The following is a 22,614-nucleotide window of genomic DNA, read 5'->3' on the forward strand; positions in this document are numbered from 1 at the left end:
TTCGCTGTTTATTAGTCTCATGATTGAAATACTGATATCTGGATATTATCCGGTTGGAAGAGACAAGGCTCAAATTATTTGTTATATAGTAGTGTTGAAAGTATTAAAACAGTATTAATACTTTCAACACTACTATATAACACAAAACTATATAACAACCGGATAATATCCAGATATCAGAATGTCAAAAATACTTTAACTTCCCACGATAGCTTGCACGTTAATCAATAATCATCTCTTAATGACGTATATGGTGGTCAGATCGCTGAGTCCCCGAGTATATGAATAAGGAATAGTAGTAGCTAGTAACCATGGTAACTAATAAGGAATAGGACGATCCCTTATAAGTTGGAAAAAGGTAAGTTTCTAGAAAGTAAAACGGATTTTTCTGCTTTTGAAAGATTTTAAAGATATGGATTCGACAATATTTGCCATTTTTGATTGCCTACAAATTGTTAAATCCTTTTCAATAAATAAAAATCAAAATATGCAGCGATTTTGTGCATTTCAATCCCAAAGAAAAAGGTATAGTGACAGAACCAATCACAAAACAATATAAAATGAAATAAGAGTTCAATCCACCAAGTCTCTGCGTATTCCTGTTGAATTTCACCACAAATGTCATATTGCAAATTCCTTTCCTCAAAAATGGCTCCCCCCACCCCCACCCAAAGTGAAAGCGTATCTTTGTAATCTGTAAAGCATACCAAAACCAAATGGATCAAATGTGAATGGATGCATAGATCAAATGAGATCGCAGAGGACTCATCCCACTTAATTAAACATCAGATATGTCTTTGGTGCGTTTACCCGGAGTCTGTTTACTTTCTTCGGCAATACCCTGGAAGTTTTTACATGCCCTTCGAGCCATCTCCATATTATTCGGTTTATTTGAAGGGCCTGGGAGCTCCTCTGCTGTGATGCAACCAGCATTTGGTACTTTTTCATCATTATCTACTTTTTTTAAGTTAAGCGATGTAAGTGTTGCCCAAGATTTTCCAGATCGTGACACACTTTTCACACTAGCAGAGACTTTTGTTGTCAAGGTGTTGTCGTACAGCAGGGGGTTTATCACTGAATTGATTGGCAGCACCAAAATTGAAAACAGAGCATACCATGGGCTGGCGTCTATAACACCAATAGTGTGCAGAGCACACGTACCAATAAAAGGTATCCAACAGCAAAAGTCAGTGAAGATGATGATTGCTACTTTGCGGTTCATTTTCCGGTTTCTGTGCCTGACCATAGTGTTTGATTTGTTCTTTGTAAGACTTTTGGAAGATCTGGTTGATGTCACAGCAATAACAATGTATGACAGTGATATCACCATGAAGCAAACGCAGTTGATCATCAATATAGCCCAAACATACCGTTTTTGCGGATCATCAGCTCCAACGAAGTATTTAAAAAGGCAGACACCGTCGTTGCCATAGAAACCGGCTTCTGTATGAGTAAGTCCACCATAATTCGACGTAAACATACTGTTCATTAGATCGATTATCACTTTCCAAGAAAGATCCCGATCTTTCATTCTCCCATAGTAAGCCTTAAGCACACTTTTGTGTTTATTTTTGTCAGGAAAGCCAGCAAAAAGCGGAATATTAGTGCTGTATGATAAGCCATTCACAAAGTAGTCACCCAAGGAAGGGTGGAGCGGAATCATTGCTATTGCAAAAGATGCAATAATAACTGTGAGGATGATGACAATGTTTTTGAGCACGCCAATCTTTGACAAGTGACCACCCAATTTCATTGCATTCTTGATTCCGTACATTCTAGCAATGCTCAGTATAGTCATCGAGAAGAGAGAGAACTGGGAACCAACAGTGCTGACAACACCTAGCACCGAGCAAGATGTGCTTGTCAACCAGGCCTTTTGAGTTTGGCAATACTGGTCACCCTTGACATGATCAACAACAGAAATTGTTAGCAGGTATCCTCCGACTAGGAAATCCCCCAGGCTTATAAGCATGATGAGGAGTTTATTGAGCAATGACATAGCTGTAGAACACTTTTTAAAGGCAGTTATGCTTTGAATCAAAACTACACAGTTTAGAATGACTGCCAAGATTCCAATCGCCCATGAAACCCCCTTAAGAATTTTATCTTCGATAATGTTTTTGCCACAGCGTTCATTACACTCATCAGAAAGGTCCATGCAGTCAAATACTCCATCACACTGCTGCGTCATTGCGATCAGGCTAGCTTTACTATCTTTACATCGAAAATGATTCGTGCACAATATTTCATCACTTCCATCTCCACAGTCATCAACTAGGTCACAGACTTTGTCAAAGGTCACACAACGATTGTTTTCACATACGAATATATCACTGCTGTACGATTCTTCAGTGTTTATCAAAAATGTCAGTTGATCATTATCGACTACCGTATAAACTCGATCGGGAAACTGTCCCGGACAGGAATCATGACTGACTGGCTTTACCAGTGGACATTTGGCATCATTACTGCATTTCCCTTCACAACTCATGTAAATGTACAGTTCTCCATGCAAATATTCGCAGTTGAATATACTTTTGGGCAGAAATAACTTTTTTCTTTCCGTCAACCCAAAAACATTCCCCTTTGGATAGTTAAAATTCCTTGGATTACATTTTGAGGCGAGCTTTTCCAATGTCGTTAGTCCTTTAAGACAATAAGATATTTGGACGGTATCTGTTGATGACATCGTAGCATGCATTCCATGAACATCAGGCTTGTCTCGCGATAGTTTGCATACAGCATTTTCATTTCCACATGTATCTACTCCGTCACAGAATTCATCCATTCCGATGAACTTTTTGTCTCCATGTAAGCAGATGTAGTCATCTGTACAAGATTTTATATCGCTATGGGTCACAAAACGAACAGTTTCGCCCATTCCACAAGTTGGCCATTCGTTCAGTTCGTCTTCCCCATCTTTACAATCTTTTACGCCATCTTTTAACCAGGCAAGTGGTATTTTCAAATCTTTGTCACCAACTCGTCGACGACAAGTATCCTCAGTGAGTAGCGAGCAGATGATGTTTTCTTCATCACTTTCATCATAACAGTCTGAAGTATTGTCACACATTTTATGTTTGTGTATATTGCTACATGTGGATGAAAGATCAACGCACACATTTTCTATTCCATCACTACATAGGCTCATATCTTTTATTCCATGACACAACATTTGTTCCGAAACGGTCGCCTGATATCCATTGACTCTGCAAGATAAACCAACTTTGGAGGGGTCGGAACAGTTTGTTTGATCTAGATAGTCTTCACAATATGGACTGTATGTTTGATTTAACCAGAAAGCTTTGTCAATAGCTGCTTGTGTATACTTGAAGGGGCTGCATCTGGTGTAGTTCAGAATAGGGACTGGGAGTGGGGATTCATCTTCCAGCCCGATGACATCCGAAATCGAGTATGGTTTGAGAAAGTGATTGCAACTATGAATGGTAAGATTAGTTTCAAATATTTCCCTAAATGCGCCAAAAGTTGTCATATTCTTTGTCAATGAAGCGGTATTCTGATGATCCTCCAGTCCCACCAGATTAGGAGGACAATAGTGATCTCCGCAGTTTATTCCATAGCGGTATCCATTGCATTCTAATTCATCCTCACAGTATTCTATGTCACAATATCCATCACATATTTTTGATCGAGTTAAATTTGTCCCACTGTATTGCGTGCAGTTAGCTTCGTCCAAGTCAGTGTTAACACACTCGCTCTCCTTGTTGCACGAGTAAGAAATGTCAGCCTTGTATCCACTGGTGAATATTCCATTCTTCTCTTGGCAGATATAGTACCCGCAAAAGAAGTTGTCATCGGACTTCAGCTCTTCATTGTGTCCTGCACCACATGTTTGATAGAACTTAGGATCATTTTCACACAACTCACTAAACTTACTCCATCCAGGCAAAGCTGCTTCGATACTGTAAAACGTCTCAGACTCCAGACATTGGAAGTATTTATTTCCATTGTAGTCTGTGCAGATGTTTTTCAAGAAGCTGTTGTGTTGTGAAATCTTACAGGTATCTGGAAAGTTCGTGTGCATTCAAATAAATTAAGGTGTCAAAAGAAACGATTTAAAAGTTTTTTAAAATATTTTTAATCGAATTTTTGTGGAATATAGATACCTTTATTTAGCCTTAAAGGTCGAAATTTGAATATGCTTCAATGCCTACCTTTGTTTGAAAAGCAAGTCAGGAATACGTCTTGATGATGATTGCAAACAGATGCGTTCAGGGTTTTATAAGCACATTCTCTGAACGTTTCGTTATCTTCGTCACAAACCACTTCAGACAACATTGTTTCGTAATGTTTTTGTACGTTCCAATTTTGACCTATTGTCCAGTTTTCAGCTCCTCTGTATCCCATTTCTTGACAAATCAGATTAGCTGATTTGTCATTGAAGTTCTGTCCGCAAACTACTCCAGCCTGAGTGTTGAAACATTAACCTGGTAACCTGGTAACCTGGTAACCCGGTAACCAGGTAACCAGGTAACCAAGTTACCAGGCAGACTAGCTGATTTGTCATTGACGTTCTGTCCACAAACTACTCCTGACTGAGTTGAAAAAATAAAATATCAGCTGTTATCAATAAATTACTGTTTGAAGTGCTTATATTAGGTTCGGGCGTTGACGAATTCAAAATTTAATTTTACAATACAGCTATTTTTATAATAGTCCCTTTTAATGGGAAAATTTTCAGATTATCCTTCACCGTTGGTTGGCAAACATATATTTTAGGCAATGTTAAACTTGTGAAGTACATTTTAGTATTGGTGGAAATTATTAGATCTATAGTCATTCAGCAACTTACCTTGGAGTATCCAGCTCGGTTTGCAACAAGAAGACCGGCATTTTGTCCTAATCTTATATTTTTATTGTGCTTATCTATTAAGCTGAATAGAAATCCCCCTGATTGAAGATTTTCCATTATTGTTGAAAATAATGTACTGAACGTTTAAACGTCAAAAAATCTAACTATCTTATTAAATACTGATTATAACTCACAATCAAGGGATTATATGGAATTTCGATTAATTTGAAGAAACGGTTGAGTTTATTTATTTTAGACAAAATATAGCAAAGGTGCTTTAAATTAATGCAATACAAAATAAAAACAAAATTACCTCCGTTTGTCATGTAACTTCTATTTGTAAGAATATGCATGCACTTTCCATAGTATTTTATCATCATCCCTTTGTATTTTCGTAATCTATTCAGGTCGACCTTAAATTTCTGCTCTATCTCTTTTCTGTTGATAGTCAGTACATAATACTTTTCAGTTACCAGCACATATATCTCGTTTTCTCTCGTTAAATCAGGCAAGTTTGCTTCAAATCCTTCTGCCCATTGATATTTGCTTATTTTCGAAGATACAATTAGCTTTCTGTATCTGTTTTTATTGTGAAGTCGAAAGTCGAGATGATACATGCTGTAGTCATCGTTGTCCACAAGGTTAAATGTGAATCCACATCCTTTTCCATAATCTCCAGTGAATAGAGCATGAATGTAGAAGGTCGAGGAAACTTCCAACACCATATCAGTTGTAAAGATTTGCTTTCTATGAATGTCCGAATAGTTGTATTCCTTTAATTCAAAATTGGCAAACTTTTCGCGGCGCTCTGAAATCATTCAAAAGTATTAAATTAAGAGGCCAAAATATGAATATAAGATGTATCAAATAACACATATTATCACACTTTCGAGCCAAATTTGGCAGGAAAGCAGAATTGATATTACATGCCCCGATGGGGAGCACTGGCTCTCACCCGGGGGCATGAAATATCAATCAGTTGCTCAGAGAGATCCCGACATTCCCATAGGAACAAGGAGCCCACACTCAACAACTGTTCTACTACTGTGAGGTACTGATTTAAATAAAGATTTAAATCAACAACCTGAAGTAGTCTATGACCGTAAATGCAATGATCAGATTAACTTTCCAGTATTAGGAAAAATATGTAAATATAGTTAGTTTTTAAAACATTTCCTTGCGTTTGAGATGTGTTAAGCGAAATAAAATTTTTTGTTGTAATACTTTTTCAAGCTGTTGCTTTTTTACTGCACTTCATAGTTCAAAGCCTAATTAGGCTTCGGATGATGAAACAAAGTAAAAACTCCTTGGCTTGTACGAGCTTTAAGTGACTTAAGATTACTGAAAACGAGATCAAAGTTTACAAGCAGACTTGAAAGTTGCACAAAGTTTTGGTACTTGTCAGCGATACAATCAATCAGGCTAATTGATTTCCTTAATCGCTTACTTGAAATTAAAAAGGAAGTGTCAGAACAAACTACAGTCGCCCTCACAAAAAATAGTAAACACTAAACGATGTTTGATTAATTCGAACGAAGAAAACACACAAAACAAGAATCTATTAAGTCAAGAGTTACTTTCATAAACAATACTAAAGAGTACGGATGTCTGCTCTTGATATTAAAACAATCTAGAGTTGTATTGAAGAGATACATTATATTAGTACGGCTGTTCTGATAATTTCTAGTGAAGCAAATAATGGCAAGATGAATATAAGCAGACTATTATAATACTCGATAAAATTCAATAAAAGTCAATGATTACAAGTTCCAGTGATAAATCATTCTGAAATAACAGACAATCAAGACGGACGATAATATTGTTGATATATGTATTAGGGCTTGTAGTACGAGTACAACATGAACAGTTGAAAATTTGGACTTATGAATAGACAATCATGGCGCCACAGCCCAATTCAAATATAACAACCAGGAAATACTATCACCTTATCGCAGATTAGTATTACATGATAAGGACTAGGATGTAATCAACACTAAAACAGATGTTCTATACATTATACATCTTCAGTTTTAATGACTCAAAATATATCTAATAGAAATAAAGTATAAGAATCACCTCACATCGATTGATATGCAGGAAATAATTTATAATTAAAATACGCGCTCGTGGTGGAATATTCTAGAATGCAATAAGTACAAGACCCATAGGCGTGAATATATTGATATTCGATGCACTACGTACCAATAGAAAGCAAATTGGGCGCGGCATACAGCATTCACTGTGTCATAAATGTGGGAACGTGAGATCCTAATTTTACATATTGTATCTTCGATATCTGAAATACTAACTCATCGAGATCTATATAATATATAAATATATAGCTTAGACATTATAAACATAAATAAGTTCGGCATGTCTAGTTTGCTTTGGTGAGATTTATAACTAACGTTTGATCAAATTCTGCTTCTTATGAATAGACAATTATGGCGCCACAGCCCAATTCAAATATAACAACCAGGAAATACTATCACCTTATCGCAGATTAGTATTACATGATAAGGACTAGGATGTAATCAACACTAAAACAGATGTTCTATACATTATACATCTTCAGTTTTAATGACTCAAAATATATCTAATAGAAATAAAGTATAAGAATCACCTCACATCGATTGATATGCAGGAAATAATTTATAATTAAAATACGCGCTCGTGGTGGAATATTCTAGAATGCAATAAGTACAAGACCCATAGGCGTGAATATATTGATATTCGATGCACTACGTACCAATAGAAAGCAAATTGGGCGCGGCATACAGCATTCACTGTGTCATAAATGTGGGAACGTGAGATCCTAATTTTACATATTGTATCTTCGATATCTGAAATACTAACTCATCGAGATCTATATAATATATAAATATATAGCTTAGACATTATAAACATAAATAAGTTCGGCATGTCTAGTTTGCTTTGGTGAGATTTATAACTAACGTTTGATCAAATTCTGCTTCTTATGAATAGACAATTATGGCGCCACAGCCCAATTCAAATATAACAACCAGGAAATACTATCACCTTATCGCAGATTAGTATTACATGATAAGGACTAGGATGTAATCAACACTAAAACAGATGTTCTATACATTATACATCTTCAGTTTTAATGACTCAAAATATATCTAATAGAAATAAAGTGTAAGAATCACCTCACATCGATTGATATGCACGAAATAATTTATGATTAAAATACGCGCTCGTGGTGGAATATTCTAGAATGCAATAAGTACAAGACCCATAGGCGTGAATATATTGATATTCGATGCACTACGTACCAATTATAGAAAGCAAATTGGGCGCGGCATACAGCATTCACTGTGTCATAAATGTGGGAACGTGAGATCCTAATTTTACGTATTGTATCTTCGATATCTGAAATACTAACTCATCGAGAGCTATAAGTATATATAGCTTGGAAATTATAAACATAAATAAGTTCGACATGTCTAGTTTGCTTTGGTGAGATTTATAACTAACGTTTGATCAAATTCTGCTTCTTATGAATAGACAATCATGGCGCCACAGCCCAATTCAAATATAACAACCAGGAAATACTATCACCTTATCGCAGATTAGTATTACATGATAAGGACTAGGATGTAATCAACACTAAAACAGCTGTTCTATACATTATACATCTTCAGTTTTATGACTCAAAATATATCTAATAGAAATAAAGTATAAGAATCACCTCACATCGATTGATATGCAGGAAATAATTTATGATTAAAATACGCGCTCGTGGTGGAATATTCTAGAATGCAATAAGTACAAGACCCATAGGCGTGAATATATTGATATTCGATGCACTACGTACCAATTATAGAAAGCAAATTGGGCGCGGCATACAGCATTCACTGTGTCATAAATGTGGGAACGTGAGATCCTAATTTTACATATTGTATCTTCGATATCTGAAATACTAACTCATCAAGAGCTATATATAGCTTGGAAATTATAAACATAAATAAGTTCGACACGTCTAGTTTGCTTTGGTGAGATTTATAAGTTCTAACGTTTGATCAAATTCTGCTTTCCCGGCCAAATTTGGCTCCAAAGAAAGTGTGATAAAACATTAATCACATGCCTTCTCATGCGATATCAACATTTTCAAAACTCGGCAAGCCTCGTGATTGAAAATGTCGATATAACCCTCGGCAAGCCTCGGGAAATATCGAAACTTTCGCTAACTCGGCAAGCCTCGTGGGCGAAAGTTTTGATATCGCATGAGAAGGCATGTGATAAATGTATAATATGTTATATCAAATATTCATCTGACAGGTAGAATATTTGATATATTTATCTAATTTTATGTAATTCTTCTATATGAAATACTTTTATATTAAAGTAAATATTAACCAGTGTACCAAAGGCAAAAGCTGGTGCACAAACAACAAGTATCAAAGGTTTTTATTTTGAATATGATCATACCCTGTGAAGTTTTACAATTCTGTCTATATAGATGTCAAACAGAGGCACATATTAGGTGCGGTAAAAAAATCGAAATTATGCGGTACCGCACCCGACTATAAAGGTAAAATGTGCGGTAAGTTGCGGTAAATTTTTACCAATTATGCGGCAAATGTGCGGCGATTTTTTCGAAATTTGTGCGGGAATTGTGCAGTTTTCTTTTGCATTTTCTCAAGGACTTTGGAAATTCTAAACGTATAACCGCCGCTCTTATCAAAAATAGGTCTGTTTATGTGTTACTGAGGGTGTAGTTCTTTACTAAGACCATGATTGAACCTATATTGAGATTCAGTTATCTGAGAACAGTGACGTGGTGAAGTTACGAATGATAACTGATAAACTATAATCAAAGTATGGTAACGACGAGGGTTTCATAACGGCCTGGGTCACGGTCCCGAAAGGGCCTGGGTCACGGTCCGAAAGGGCCTGGATCACGGTCCCGAAAGGGCCTGGGTAACGGTCCCGAAAGGGCCTGGGTCACGGTCCCAAAAGGGCCTGGGTAACGGTCCCGAAAGGGCCTGGGTCACGGTCCCGAAAGGGCCTGGGTCAGGGTCCCGAAAGGGCCTGTGTCACGTGGTAACTGGGTCACGTGGCCTAGGCACGAGTTCCAAAAGGGCCTGGGTCACGGTCCCGAAAGGGCCTGGGTCAGGGTCCCGAAAGGGCCTGTGTCACGAGGTAACTGGGTCACGTGGCCTAGGTATGAGTTCCAAAAGGGCCTGGGTCACGGTCCCGAAAGGGCCTGAATCACGGTCCTAAAAGGGCCTGGGTCAGGGTCCCGAAAGGGCCTGAGTCACGGTCCTAAAAGGGCCTGGGTCAGGGTCCCGAAAGGGCCTGAGACACGGTCCTAAAAGGGCCCGACTATAACATATTTTGGTTTTTACACTCGAAAATCTTAACGCGAAAATTTCAAAATTATGCGAAATCACGCGGAAAATGCTAGATTATGCGGAAATATGCAGAAAATTACAAAATGTGCGGACATGTGCGGAAAACAATAAATTATGCGGACATGTGCGGAAAACGGTAAATTGTGCGATCCCGCACCCATCGCACCTAATATGTGCCTCTGATGTCAAAAGGTATTCATGGTATTATTTTAGTATTACCTTTTGTAATTTGGATGCATGTTGTCGACGAATCTATTTTGTGACTGTAAACAGCTGACTCCGTGCATTTAGCAGTGGTATTTGATTCTGAATCAAGTCTGTATCCTACATCACAGAATATCGTGACTGAAACTCCTGCGGGGACTTCACCACCCGGACTTAGAAATCCATGTTCCACTGAGAGTGGAGGACAATACACTGAAAGTGAAATTTAAAAATGTTAGAGTATGAGTTTTAAGCACTTGAAGGAATCAAATAATCGGCATGTTTTGACCAGGTATTTGACAAACATTGCAAACTGGAGGTACCAAAAGTGACAAAAAGAACTCCCAAACTTAACCCATGGATTACAGACAGTATCATCCAGTCTGTAGAAAGAAAGCATGAACTGCGTAAGGAGTGGTCTGACACCGTTACTAATAAGAACCCTGGTGGTAATATCTTGCTCTACCAAGTATTTAGTGATTATCGTAGGATGCTTAAAGCTATCATTAAAGCTGCCAAACGTTGGCATTACTGTAACGAAATCCTAAACAACTGTGAAAATAGCAAGAAAACCTGGCAAATTATTAACGAACTCAGGGGCAAAAAGAAGAGGCAAACCAAGCCCCCATTTATCATTGACAACCAAAGAATAGTTGATAGAAGAGCTATTGCTAATGGATTCAATACTTGGTTTGTCTCTATTGCACCAAAGCTGAATGAGACACTGAATAATCTATCTTATGGTCTGCCTATATTACCCATGAAAACTTTCTATGACTTCCTGAACCCAAGAAATGAAAAAAATATTAGGCTAGAAGATTGCTCCTCGAACGAAATATTGAAAATCATAAGCGAGTTCGAAAATGGTAAAGCCAGTGACATTCCCATAAGTGTAGTAAAAAAGTCATCTCATGTAATTGCACCTGTATTATCGAATTACTTCAATATCCTTATGACCAAAGGTATATTTCCAGATGTCCTGAAGACTGGTAAAATAACTCCTGTATATAAGAAAGGTAACCCAGAAGAAATCGAGAACTACCGTCCTATCTCCACACTGTCCGTCTTCGGTAAGATCTTTGAAAAGCTCATATATTCTAGAATATACGGATTTGTTAGCTCCCAGGGAGTTATATCGAAGACACAGTTTGAATTTAGGAAATCTCACTCAACATCTCATGCAGTCAATTACTCTGTAAATTTGATTACGAAATCTCTTAAACTTAAGAATCATGTTTTAGGAATATTCATTGACCTAAGCAAAGCTTTTGACACTATCGACCATTCAACACTTCTTATAAAATTAGAGGGATGTGGAGTGAGAGGAGTTGCAAATAACCTCATCAAAAGCTACTTGACAAACAGGCAACAATACACCGAAGTTGTAGGAGAAAAATCAGATACCCTATCTATCCAATTTGGTGTCCCACAGGGTTCAATTCTTGGACCTCTCCTATTTCTTCTTTATATGAACGACATCACAAACAATTCTAAACTAGGATCATTTGTTACCTTTGCTGATGATACCAATATATTTGTTGTCGGCAAAACAAAACGTGAGGCATATGAACGAGGAAATGAGCTTTTGTCATCATTGAAGTCTTATATGAGAGCGAATAAGTTACATATAAACATGTCCAAGTGCTGCTACATACACTTCAAACCCACCATGGCAGGTTCTAAGTCAGAGACTTTATCACACCCTGAAGTTGCATTAACTATAGACAACTTTCCAATCAAAAAGGTTTCATCCGCAAAATTTCTGGGTGTTATAATTGACGAGAACCTATCATGGGATGATCACATCAAAGCACTTAAGCGAACTCTAAATCATTCCACATCCACTTTATGTAGACTTCGCTGCTCCCTTCCAGAATTTCTACACCAACAATTATATTATACCCTGTTCGAATCACATCTTTCCTACTGTATATCTGTATGGGGTGGGGCAGCGAAACAACGTATAAGCTCATTATTTACTGCTCAGAAGTACTGTCTCAGAGTACTATTTGGTGACAGGCTGGCGTACCTTGATAAGTTCAAGACTTGTGCACGTACTAGGCCCATAGGACACCAGAAACTTGACCAAAAATTTTTCATAAAAGAGCACACCAAACCGATATTTAAGCATAATAATATTCTATCTATACAAAATCTCTATACATACCACAGTTACCTCGAGCTCTACAAGATAATGAAATTCCGTGCTCCAATATCCCTACATGAGGGTTACACATGTTCCTCAAGGAAACCCTGTCTTCTAATCTGTCAGGCAGACCCACCTGACAATCACAACACTAGATCAACCAAAATTTTTAACATTTTAACCCCAAAGTTCAGAATGACTGACTTTACTACTAGTGTAATGTGCTTGCGAGGTAAGTTAAAACGTGCGCTATTAGCTAATCAACATAATCACGCCCTGCTTGATTGGACCGTCAAAGATTTTGACTGCACAAATGTTATTGTCCAAACATAACTGGCTGGTCACACACATCTCAATTAAAATTACGCTAGGCCACTGTTTTCCAAGTCTTGTCCTGTGAGTAAAGTATGTGTGAGAAAGTTTTAATAAAATCATTGTATATTTATTTTTGAATTTAAAAAATCTAATTTGAGAATGAAGGTTAAAGAAATTTTTAATTAGCACTGTATAGTTTAAGATATTTATAGCTTATTATAACAATTGATACAAAGGCCATAATCTTTCACCAGCTCTCCAATATCCACCTTGAAGCTGCATTTTATATCCTAAATATAAACTAAATCATGTTTTAGTGTAGACTTTTTGTCACAACAAGACTGCAACCTATAGTAACAATTATAAACAGAACCTCTAATGTCTGCTAACAATTTTTCTTCTAGTCCTAATCTGAGCCTTGTCTCTAAAAACTTAACTGAACTAGCGTTTCGGTGTGTGCAAAAGCTTCCAGGCACGCGCATTCCTTGCCCCGTTAGTTACCTGTCCTTCATAAACCAAACTAGCAGTCAGGACAAAAAGTCATACACCAAATGGGCATTATATTTTATGAATTATTTTACATCTTTTTATTCTGTAAAAATGTGCTAAAATTAAATTTCTTGTTTCATTGAAAAATTTCTTGTTTCATTGATTGAATAATCGCAAATAATGCAATATAAAGCTATTTGGTGGACGTGAAAATTGAAATGTATATATTATGCTACGAAATATTGTATTTAGTAACAACCCCAACCTCCCCAGTCCCTGAACAATATTCAGATCAAATTTATGGGAGAAGTTCTCCCATAAATTTGATCTGAATTATAATTGCGTTCTCCCGGGGAAACGCAATTATAATTCTCAAAACAGAACTGTACCTTTTGTGCAAATATTGCAGCTTCTTTTACAGTTCTCTTTCATGTACAGAATGTAATCTCCTGTTGGATGATTTATAGTTATCGCATTGGATATAATTTTGAATCATGTGTAAAATGTGTTCCTGTTCCTCCTTGTATTACTACTTAACTTAACACATTTGGATAATTCCAACAGATTCCCCGAAGAGATATAACCTGAATACAATCAATGTCTTTTTTATTGTGTTTTCTCAGTGTAAAATGGGAAATTATACAAACCTGTGTCACAATGCCCCAAAGAAGCCCATTGAATGCAATCAGCAGCATCGTCGTGACAATCACTTTCAACTGAAACGAAAAAAATATTAATTCATATCTTTATTTCAAAATTTGACTGCACTTAGGATCAAAAGAAGAAAAAAGAAAAAACAATTTTTTGTGAACAACCCCTAAGTGAAGTAACTGCACCCACACGCAACCTTTAAAATTTCGGAACTGAGAGTATAGACACACGCCACACATGATTTCAGCTATAATATTATGAGTATTTATGATTTAGCTTTAAGATCAAAATACTTACCACTGCATGTAGGTATATCACAATACTCCCATCGAGGCACAGTTCCCTCAGCATTATAACACCAGGCGCCTGATTCACTGAGGAAAATGATGACACATGTTATAATGAAGAATTTATTATGGAACAATGATTATGGAACACTGCCAGATACCAGATATCAGATATTGAAGACTTACCCGTCTGGATTTCTGCAATAGTTCTCTTGCAGTCCTGAATCAGAGTATCTGAAAATGTTTTTGTAATAAGCTATTGTCCTAAAGTAGGTAGTTTTGTGAATCGTAACTAACAATTTGGATTCTTCCGAGAGCCCTTTTAGAAACATTTCGAAGAATAAATCTAAATCTGGATTATGCCGTATTGTTGCCGCCTGTGGGTGAGACTAGCTTATACCTGTTGTGCCTTAGAAGCACCAAGAAAACTTACCTCTCAGCAGTTCTGCTGTGTTTATTAGGTGATTGAGAGTCCCATCTCTGGCAGACGTGTCCTGATACTGTGACAGATACAGTTCCCCTGTAGTCTGATCCATCCGCTTTACCAACACACTCGTCTGGAGCTGGAGTTAACCCATTTGTTAATCTTTTTAGAAACGTTAATAATGAATAAAAGTAGTTTCTTGATAAACGATGGCTTGATAGTGAGGTAAATTGGGGTTTACGGTAAATCTGCGTTTGCGGTAAATTGGAGCGCAGTAAATCTGCATTTGCGGTAAATTGGAACGAAGTAAATCGGAATTTGTAAACAAGGCCAGGGCGAGGTTAATCGGACATCTGTGAATCGGAGCGCGCGGAGAATGTCGTATATGATCTACAAAGGCTGTAAGACCTCTGGAGTCGATGCAAACATTTTCAGACCTCTAGTTCATTAAAGGACTAGGAGGGCGTGGCAGCCTCATGATGATTAAAAAACATATTTTCCAATATCTGGCATTCTGGCTCATTATTGTTTATACGAAGTGGAAAACATACGATGTCAAGTTTAGAAACAATCACTAAGGTATTCTACTCTAAACTTAAGTTTTAATAATATGCAAAAATATTTTAACTTTATTATCATCACTCGATGGACGATGACGTCATCAAGTTAAGCGTTTTTAAAGCTTGATTGAGTATTTTTTCCTGTCGGGTCATCCTTTGGGATGTGGAGCTAAGTCTGGTTTGTATACTTAGGGGTTTCTCACATATTACGAAATAAATATTTTGGCAATTTTTAACCCCCTCCCCTCCTCAATAATCAACCGTAATCAAGACCCCCCCCCCCCCCCCCCCCCCCCCCTTTTTGCCTTTTTTCTCATTTTTCCCTGGAAACACTTTTTAGTACGTTTGATGCTACCCTGATCATAATCAGGCGAAATTATTGTTATGATATCCGGCCAAACATCTTTCAAACTACTTTAGTTATCTTAAACAATAATCTCAGAATGTGTGTGTGTGTGTGTGTGTTCTGTTTGTGTGTCTGCGTGTAATTTCCGAGCGGCTTCATCAAGAAAACGGTAAAAGTTACGGGGCTGGTTTTTTCGGTATAGTGCCGACAAAACTACGAGGAAGTCAAATGGTAAAGGGTTTTTAAATCGGTCGGTGGTAAGTGGTTTGATTGATGGTTTTTGTACCACAAATGTTACATAAAATGGCTTGAGCAGCTTAATCAAGAAATCGGTAAGAGTTACAGGGCTTGCTCTCTTTCCCATTACTGCATAATATTATGTATCGTTGGTACATATATCATTATTACACTGTCATGGATACTTTAAACTTATTTATAGGGGAGTGAGCGCCTATAGCGGTCTGTTTGAACTGTAGAGATAGTTCATACTTTCATACTTTTATACGACAATGTAATGCATGTTTTCAAATATGCGGGTGTGGTGCGGAGTTAATAAAGTTTAAGATACTATTGGATACGTGAGGGCACTCCGAATAGAATTGTTCAGATAATGCGGGTTTTGACTCAGTAGGTAAATTTAAATACTCCTACCCTTTTTAACTGCGGCAGTGAAATCCCGGCCGAAGGCCGGGTTACACTAGTAGTAGTTATATACCTTATCGGACCTTATTTGGACGGACATTACTTGAACGGACATAATTATGAACGGACATTAATATGAACGCTAGAAGGCAATCAAAACCATCAAAAATCCGAATTTTTTTCATCTTTTTTAAAACTTTTTTTAAATTTTAGCAAATAATTTTCAAACCCATTTTTCATACAGTAAGCAAAAAAAGCAGTTTTTAATCAGTAAACATGTTAAAATATGTGTACATGATTATTGTCTTCTATCACATATCATATTCATCAAATGGGTTTTCGTGCATTAAATATTCCATGCTTAAAGCATCAGTAATACCCGCTTTTTGGAAACCTTTTTTTTAATCAAACTACCTCGGTCCTACATTTCAGTGTAAACTTTTATAACTATAAGTATAAGCAATTCGGCGTGAAGTGGTTTTATTTAAGACAACTTTAGGTTAACCTTAACATCACGTGGAGCTTTCAATTTCCCAACACTTATCTGTTTCATTACCTCCCCTGAGTAATATGAACTATAATAACGTCGGACAATGTTCTTGGCAACACGATTTAACGTAATATCTAGAGGCTGAAATGTGAAACAAGTGTGTGATGTTGGCGGGGACTAGCTCATGAACTATGTTGTTGAGTGCCATAATTTCGTTGAATTTTTCCGTCCCTTGAAGTGATCCTTGAAAACATCATATACTAGAAAAGTTTTCTGTGCCTCCGGCAGACCAAGGAGAACTTTTCGTCGTTAACATACGGCACTATATGATGTTCTCGATAAAATGTATTGTTGTAGATTCATTTGCCCAATGTTTTTCGTTAAAAATAACCTCAAAGTCTTTCGGAAAGAAATGTAGATCAAGATATTGATAATGCCATAATGTGACATTTACAATTTAGATCGTTAAAATTTTACAATAACTAGTTTTCATTGATTCAACGATATAGTTTAGTTTAATGATACTGATAGCTATTGAAATTGACTGAAATTAAAAGTTGTCATATTCTGGACAAAAAGTTCGAAATGGAAACATTTTCGAAAAAAATTCAACGGACTTTAACTTGGACGGACATTAAATGAACGGACTTTATTTGAACGGACATTAAGATGAACGCTAGGGCCTCCAGCGTTCAAGTAATGTCCGTCCAAATAAGGTTCGATAAGGTAGTCGGATATCTGATCAATTTCTAAATTTTATCACTATCACTATCAGAGTGAAATTGAGTGGAAATTGAATTAAAATATTGTCAAATTGTTATTATTGTAGAAGGTAAAAAAGAACATTTTGATAACTTAATCAACGACCAAATGATATCCAATAAGGTATATTCAATCATAATCGAAGCTGTTCTTATTAATTGATAAATTTTAGTATCAGTATCAATTATGCATAGTCCATACCTTTTATTTGTTCAGCATCAGCAGGTCCGATTAACGTCACGAAAACCAAAGCCATCAACACAAGCCTTGGATACATCATGATTCTAAAAAAAAGTAAAATTGCTTAATCAAGATAAAATAACACAGTTTTATGTTAACACTAAAAGTAAATTACTACACCGTGGTTACAGGCACGTATCAAGAAGGATTTCTATGGATTCGTGAACCCCCATTTGATTTATTAAGCTGCAAACTATTAAATAGTATAAAGGTTTAAACAAGGACATAATTATATTTTCTGAGTGCTGACTTACCTACGTCAAACTAGTAATTATAAACTCACAAAAGAAGAAAAGACGAACGACCGATTCAATATCCTCATTATTATAATTAACAATATATCAATATATGTATCTTGATCTTAATGTATTAGCTCGTCACGAACGGAAGTCTATAAAACTGTATGTTCATTGTTCCTTCGGGTAACTAACAATACGTTAAAGAGCCCTATATTTTACGTTGTCCAGGTCACTTATATTGGTCACTGAATAGCAGAAAGTAAATTATATGTCAAGTCTTAACTCTGTTAAACGGACGAGAGTGTAATTGCTAAATGTGGACCAACTATGGGGCTTACTGCGTAGGCTATCAGTAGGCAATCTATATTCTGTGGTTGCACCACGTACTATACTCCAGTAGCAGAGAGGGGTCGAGTGTGCACTCCCTGCTACTGGAGTGTGCACTCCCTGCTACTGGAGTGTGCACTCCCTGCTACTGGAGTGTGCACTCCCTGCTACTGGAGTATTAGTCGTGTCCATTCAAATAAATCAAGACTTTGCACTAGTAAATAAAACCATGTCTGCAAAAGTAGTCAAACAGTTTTTAAACTGATCAGATAAGGATGTTGTCCCAGCTGTTTTTACTAAAGTACTAACGACCTTTACTGCTTAATTTACTACTTTACTACCTTACTTCTTTATCTAATACTCCCCTACAAAAAATCTAAGACGGCTAGCGCGCATTAGCTGTCTTAGGCCGCACTTTTTAAGACAGCTAAAAATGAGGGTTGCTGCGCGCTAGCTGTCGTAGGTAGCTGTCTTAAAAAACTGAGCTAGCTAAGACAGCTAATAATGACAGTTTAACCCTCATTCTAATGGGAGTTTCCAAAACTTTGCGTCGCGCGATATTCATCACGTATATTTGTGTCCATAAAACATTTACTTATAAAATACAGGTTTGGTTTCCGCGCGCGCGGTAAAGTTAACCGTGGATTCCAAAAAAAAATAAGGACCCCCAACCCATGTAGCTGAACACCTCACACTCTTGCTTGTGAACGGTGAATCAACTACCCGCCGAAGCGGTGGGTTGGGAGTCCCTCCGGAGATCATTTCGTCCGACGTAACGGAAAAAGTTAGGAATATAGGCAAATTTTCAGTGTCAACGCCATCTTCAGGCTCAAATTATTTGTTATATAACAAATGATTTGACCTAGTATATATAGTAATGTTGAAAGTATTAAAACTTTAATACTTTCAACACTACTTTAATACCTGAAAGCCTAAATTCTGGTTTAACCTATGTATTTTGTAGTACATTGTTTCTAAAAACTCACTTTTCTCTATTGATCAGCTACTCTCAACTGCTGTGTAGTTTGTCGAACTTTCTTGCTTTGATACCGGAAAACCCTCAGCAGGCTTCAGCTGCAGTTGGTCAAACTCACTGGTTGATTACTCGCCATCCAGGTGATCAGATATCTAATAAAACAAAAGTTAATAAAACTTGTATAAAGTTAATAAATGCATGTATTACCGATTATTCAACCAATACCATATCATAAATTCTAATATTGGAAACACTGCATAGAATGGATGTCTAAAACTGTAATTATAAAATTGAGAGGATTGCTCTATTAAAGACCTAGGCTTATAAATTATAATATTGTTCACCAATCTAGAGCCGGTAGAGAATGTGGTGTCGCTATTGCCTTTAAGAAAGATCTTAGCTTCAATAAACGCCCTAAAAAGACCCATAACTCCTTTGAACAACGACCTTCTTCGTTTTTGCTGTGTCTATCGATCTTGTACAGCTAAAATGTCCAAAATGTCAGACTTTTTACGGGAATTTGATGAATATCTTGACAGTCTAACTCACCTTCCAGGTAGACTGATCATTGCCTGAGACTTTAATGTAGACCTCGCCGATCGCGATCCTGATACGATCTAATGACCCTTCCGGCATGGCACCACGGAAGAACTCGACAAAGTAACGAAAAAGTAACTGTTGGTATCTTCAGGGTAACTCCGATCCTAACGATACAATTATTCATCATTTGCGATACAATTATTCATGACGGCAAATCTTAATTAATAAATACCCAAATTTGACAAAATGTAGAAATTACATCCAGTAGAGCAGTAGTTATTGTAATGATTGTAGGTTAGTCTAGACAAATATGTTTATACAACACAATAATTGTTCTCCGCTATTACTTTGACAATCAAGTACAATAGCAGGGTTACCAAGTTCTGAAACTATCGAATTTTGAACCGATTATGTGGAATTGTGTTATTTGAATAAAATAACATTATAAAATTTACCGATATTCTGCAATCTTCACGTCCGCCGTCCATGCATCTTAGTAGTTGATATGTGTTCTATATGTCACCGCACCAGTCTCTTGTTGGGTGGTCTGAAATATAGCGAAAAATAGCATCCATGATCGTAAATCACATTATTTTGACTTATGCAAATCTATAATCTTTAACTGGAATGACCACTTTTAATTTTATACTTACTAAAATTCAAGATGTCATGATACAATCAATTAAACAGATTCGACCTTGAACTGCGTGAAGTTTGGGCATTACTCACCTATTCAGCTAAGTTGAGTTTTGTCAAAGCAATTGACAGAGCAATCACCTTCTGACCACCTCACAGCGAAGTAAAGTTTCACTCCTTCACTCCACCAGCTTAGACACAGCCCAGAGTTTGTATTGTGAAGAGTACGAACTTTGATAGCTTATCTTTGATGTTTGAATTATACAGGGGGGGGGGGGGGGGGGGGGCAAAAGTCAGTACCCATACGTTGGGCCTTATACAACCGCCGTGTTTTTTATTTGCAGGTTGTTGCTTTGCAGATGGCATACTGTACTTAGGCCTACTTTTTCAAGGATTCTGTCAATAAAGTTCGATTTTAAGGGGCCACACCCAATCAACATTGAAGTGCTTATACCCGTGTTTGTGAACATGTTAGAGGCTCTGTTGTAACATATTGCAATAGGTTATTTAATCCGGAATATAATCTGAATTAAAAAGATAGTGCAAAACGGATTTAAATAAATAAATAAATACTAACATTTATTACACGCTTCGACATTAAAATATACCCAACAAAGATGTACATTCATTAAACGAGTGTTGAAATGTCAAGATTATGGACTTTTTATCAGTTCAGATTTTATGGACAAATAATTGTATGAAGTGACCAGAATAATGCACACTTTCATATCAGCTTAGACATTATGGACAGATACTAGAAATATTATCAAAAGCTAGGTGGAAATAAAACGTCTTTATGGTATTTTTAAAACATTCTACAGATGATAATTATCTCACTGAGTAAATGACGAAGTTATCAAGCAATTTGTTTATCTCCTTAGCAAAATTGATTGGGTACTTAATGATTACCCAATTAAGACACCGTAATTGGGCTTTCTGCACGATTCACATAATGCGAATCTTGCCTCACCCCAATCACCTGATCACACATAATGAATAACCTCGTTAAGCTTTTTATCTCGCGTCGGTCATCTGAGAAGTTATAACTCTCATTTTTTCAGGACAAACGTAATTTAAATGGCCAAACACAATTCAATAAAATTTGGCTCGATCCAACTATCCAAACTATCAAATAAATGCCAAAATGAACCTTCATTTGAAAAATATGAACACAGATTTATGCTTCGATTTGACAAATTGCTTGAACCAGTGGTGGTAGTAAGTCATACCAGAAAGAATTATTAAGAGTTATTACAATTGTGTACACAGTGACTGAGCTATCAAGGCCAACGTATTAAATTTTAGATGCGGGTCAGTCACGACTCACGATTCGGTGACTCAAAATTAAAGCGTAATGTAGGATTATGCCCCTGCTAAAATAGGTGCCTCTGCTCCGACTGATAAGGAGTAACTAATACCTTGATGAAGGCCTGCGCTTCGCTTCAGTTAAAAAATCTCAAATCGTGCAGGTAAATGTGCATAACTGACTGTACTATTGGATGGGGGGGGGGGGGGGGGGGTCAACCTCATTTACCTCGTCCAAATTTTGCCTTTTTAGGCTACCCGAATGAGGTAAAATTACACTATTTGCTGTGGAACTTGTTCAAGTTCTGCTTAATAATACTTTATTTATATCGACTGGTTTGTCTTATATAAATATATAAATTCTAACATTTATTACACGCTTCGACATTAAAATATACCCAATAACGATGTAAATGTAAGTCATTCAAGCGAGACTTAGTGTTGAAATACCAAGATTATGGACTTTTTTATCAGTTCAGATTTTATGAACAAATAAAGTAAAATTATTTATCTGAGTAAAAGGACAGTATTTGACGGTCGAAAGGCAAAGTTTAGCCTATAGACATTTGATCACATGTTCAAACTTCTATAGTTACCGCCTCCCGGGTGGACTGCCACTAGTGCAAGCCCGGACCCATTTGCCTTTTATAAAAACAGCTAATTTTCCTATTAATAGTTGTTAATAGAACGATGAGCTGTTTTTAATTTAAGAAAAATCAGAGATTCAAAATTACAGTGTAAAATTTATCTTTGATTTGACTTACATGTCACTGGTAAATTTCTGTTAGTATAATGTTGACAAATATCAAGCTAGCAGAAATCCACCGACGACATTAAGGGAAGC

The 22,614-nt window shown here is 36.7% G+C and overlaps 1 protein-coding gene across 1 annotated transcript; it reads right to left on the reverse strand.

Moving 5' to 3' along the window:
- Positions 1–396: 396 nt before the first annotated feature.
- On the reverse strand, positions 397–17,791 carry LOC134824295 (uncharacterized). The gene is made up of 11 exons (XM_063836116.1): positions 17,709–17,791; positions 14,717–14,846; positions 14,470–14,517; positions 14,294–14,370; positions 13,993–14,061; positions 13,735–13,794; positions 10,411–10,608; positions 5,127–5,621; positions 4,814–4,911; positions 4,176–4,428; positions 397–4,026 (listed from the first exon to the last, which is right to left on the reverse strand). Exons 1-11 carry the CDS (start codon positions 17,785–17,787, stop codon positions 779–781), a joined length of 4,755 nt encoding a protein of 1,584 aa, XP_063692186.1. The 5' UTR covers positions 17,788–17,791; the 3' UTR covers positions 397–778.
- Positions 17,792–22,614: the final 4,823 nt, after the last annotated feature.

Source organism: Bolinopsis microptera, chromosome 12 (assembly GCF_026151205.1).
Source record: "Bolinopsis microptera isolate Bmic1 chromosome 12, MBARI_Bmic_1.0, whole genome shotgun sequence".
Lineage (NCBI taxonomy): Eukaryota > Metazoa > Ctenophora > Tentaculata > Lobata > Bolinopsidae > Bolinopsis > Bolinopsis microptera.

What these genes read in the sequence shown, in the direction of transcription:
- LOC134824295 (XM_063836116.1), bottom strand. Translation starts at nt 17,787, where the DNA reads ATGATGTATCCAAGGCTTGTGTTGATGGCTTTGGTTTTCGTGACGTTA. An exon ending in TTTGGGGCATTGTGACACAG is followed by an intron (nt 13,795 to 13,992) that starts GTTTGTATAATT and finishes ATCATCCAACAG; the next exon opens with GAGATTACATTCTGTACATG. An exon ending in ATGCATCCAAATTACAAAAG is followed by an intron (nt 5,622 to 10,410) that starts GTAATACTAAAA and finishes GAATGATTTCAG; the next exon opens with AGCGCCGCGAAAAGTTTGCC.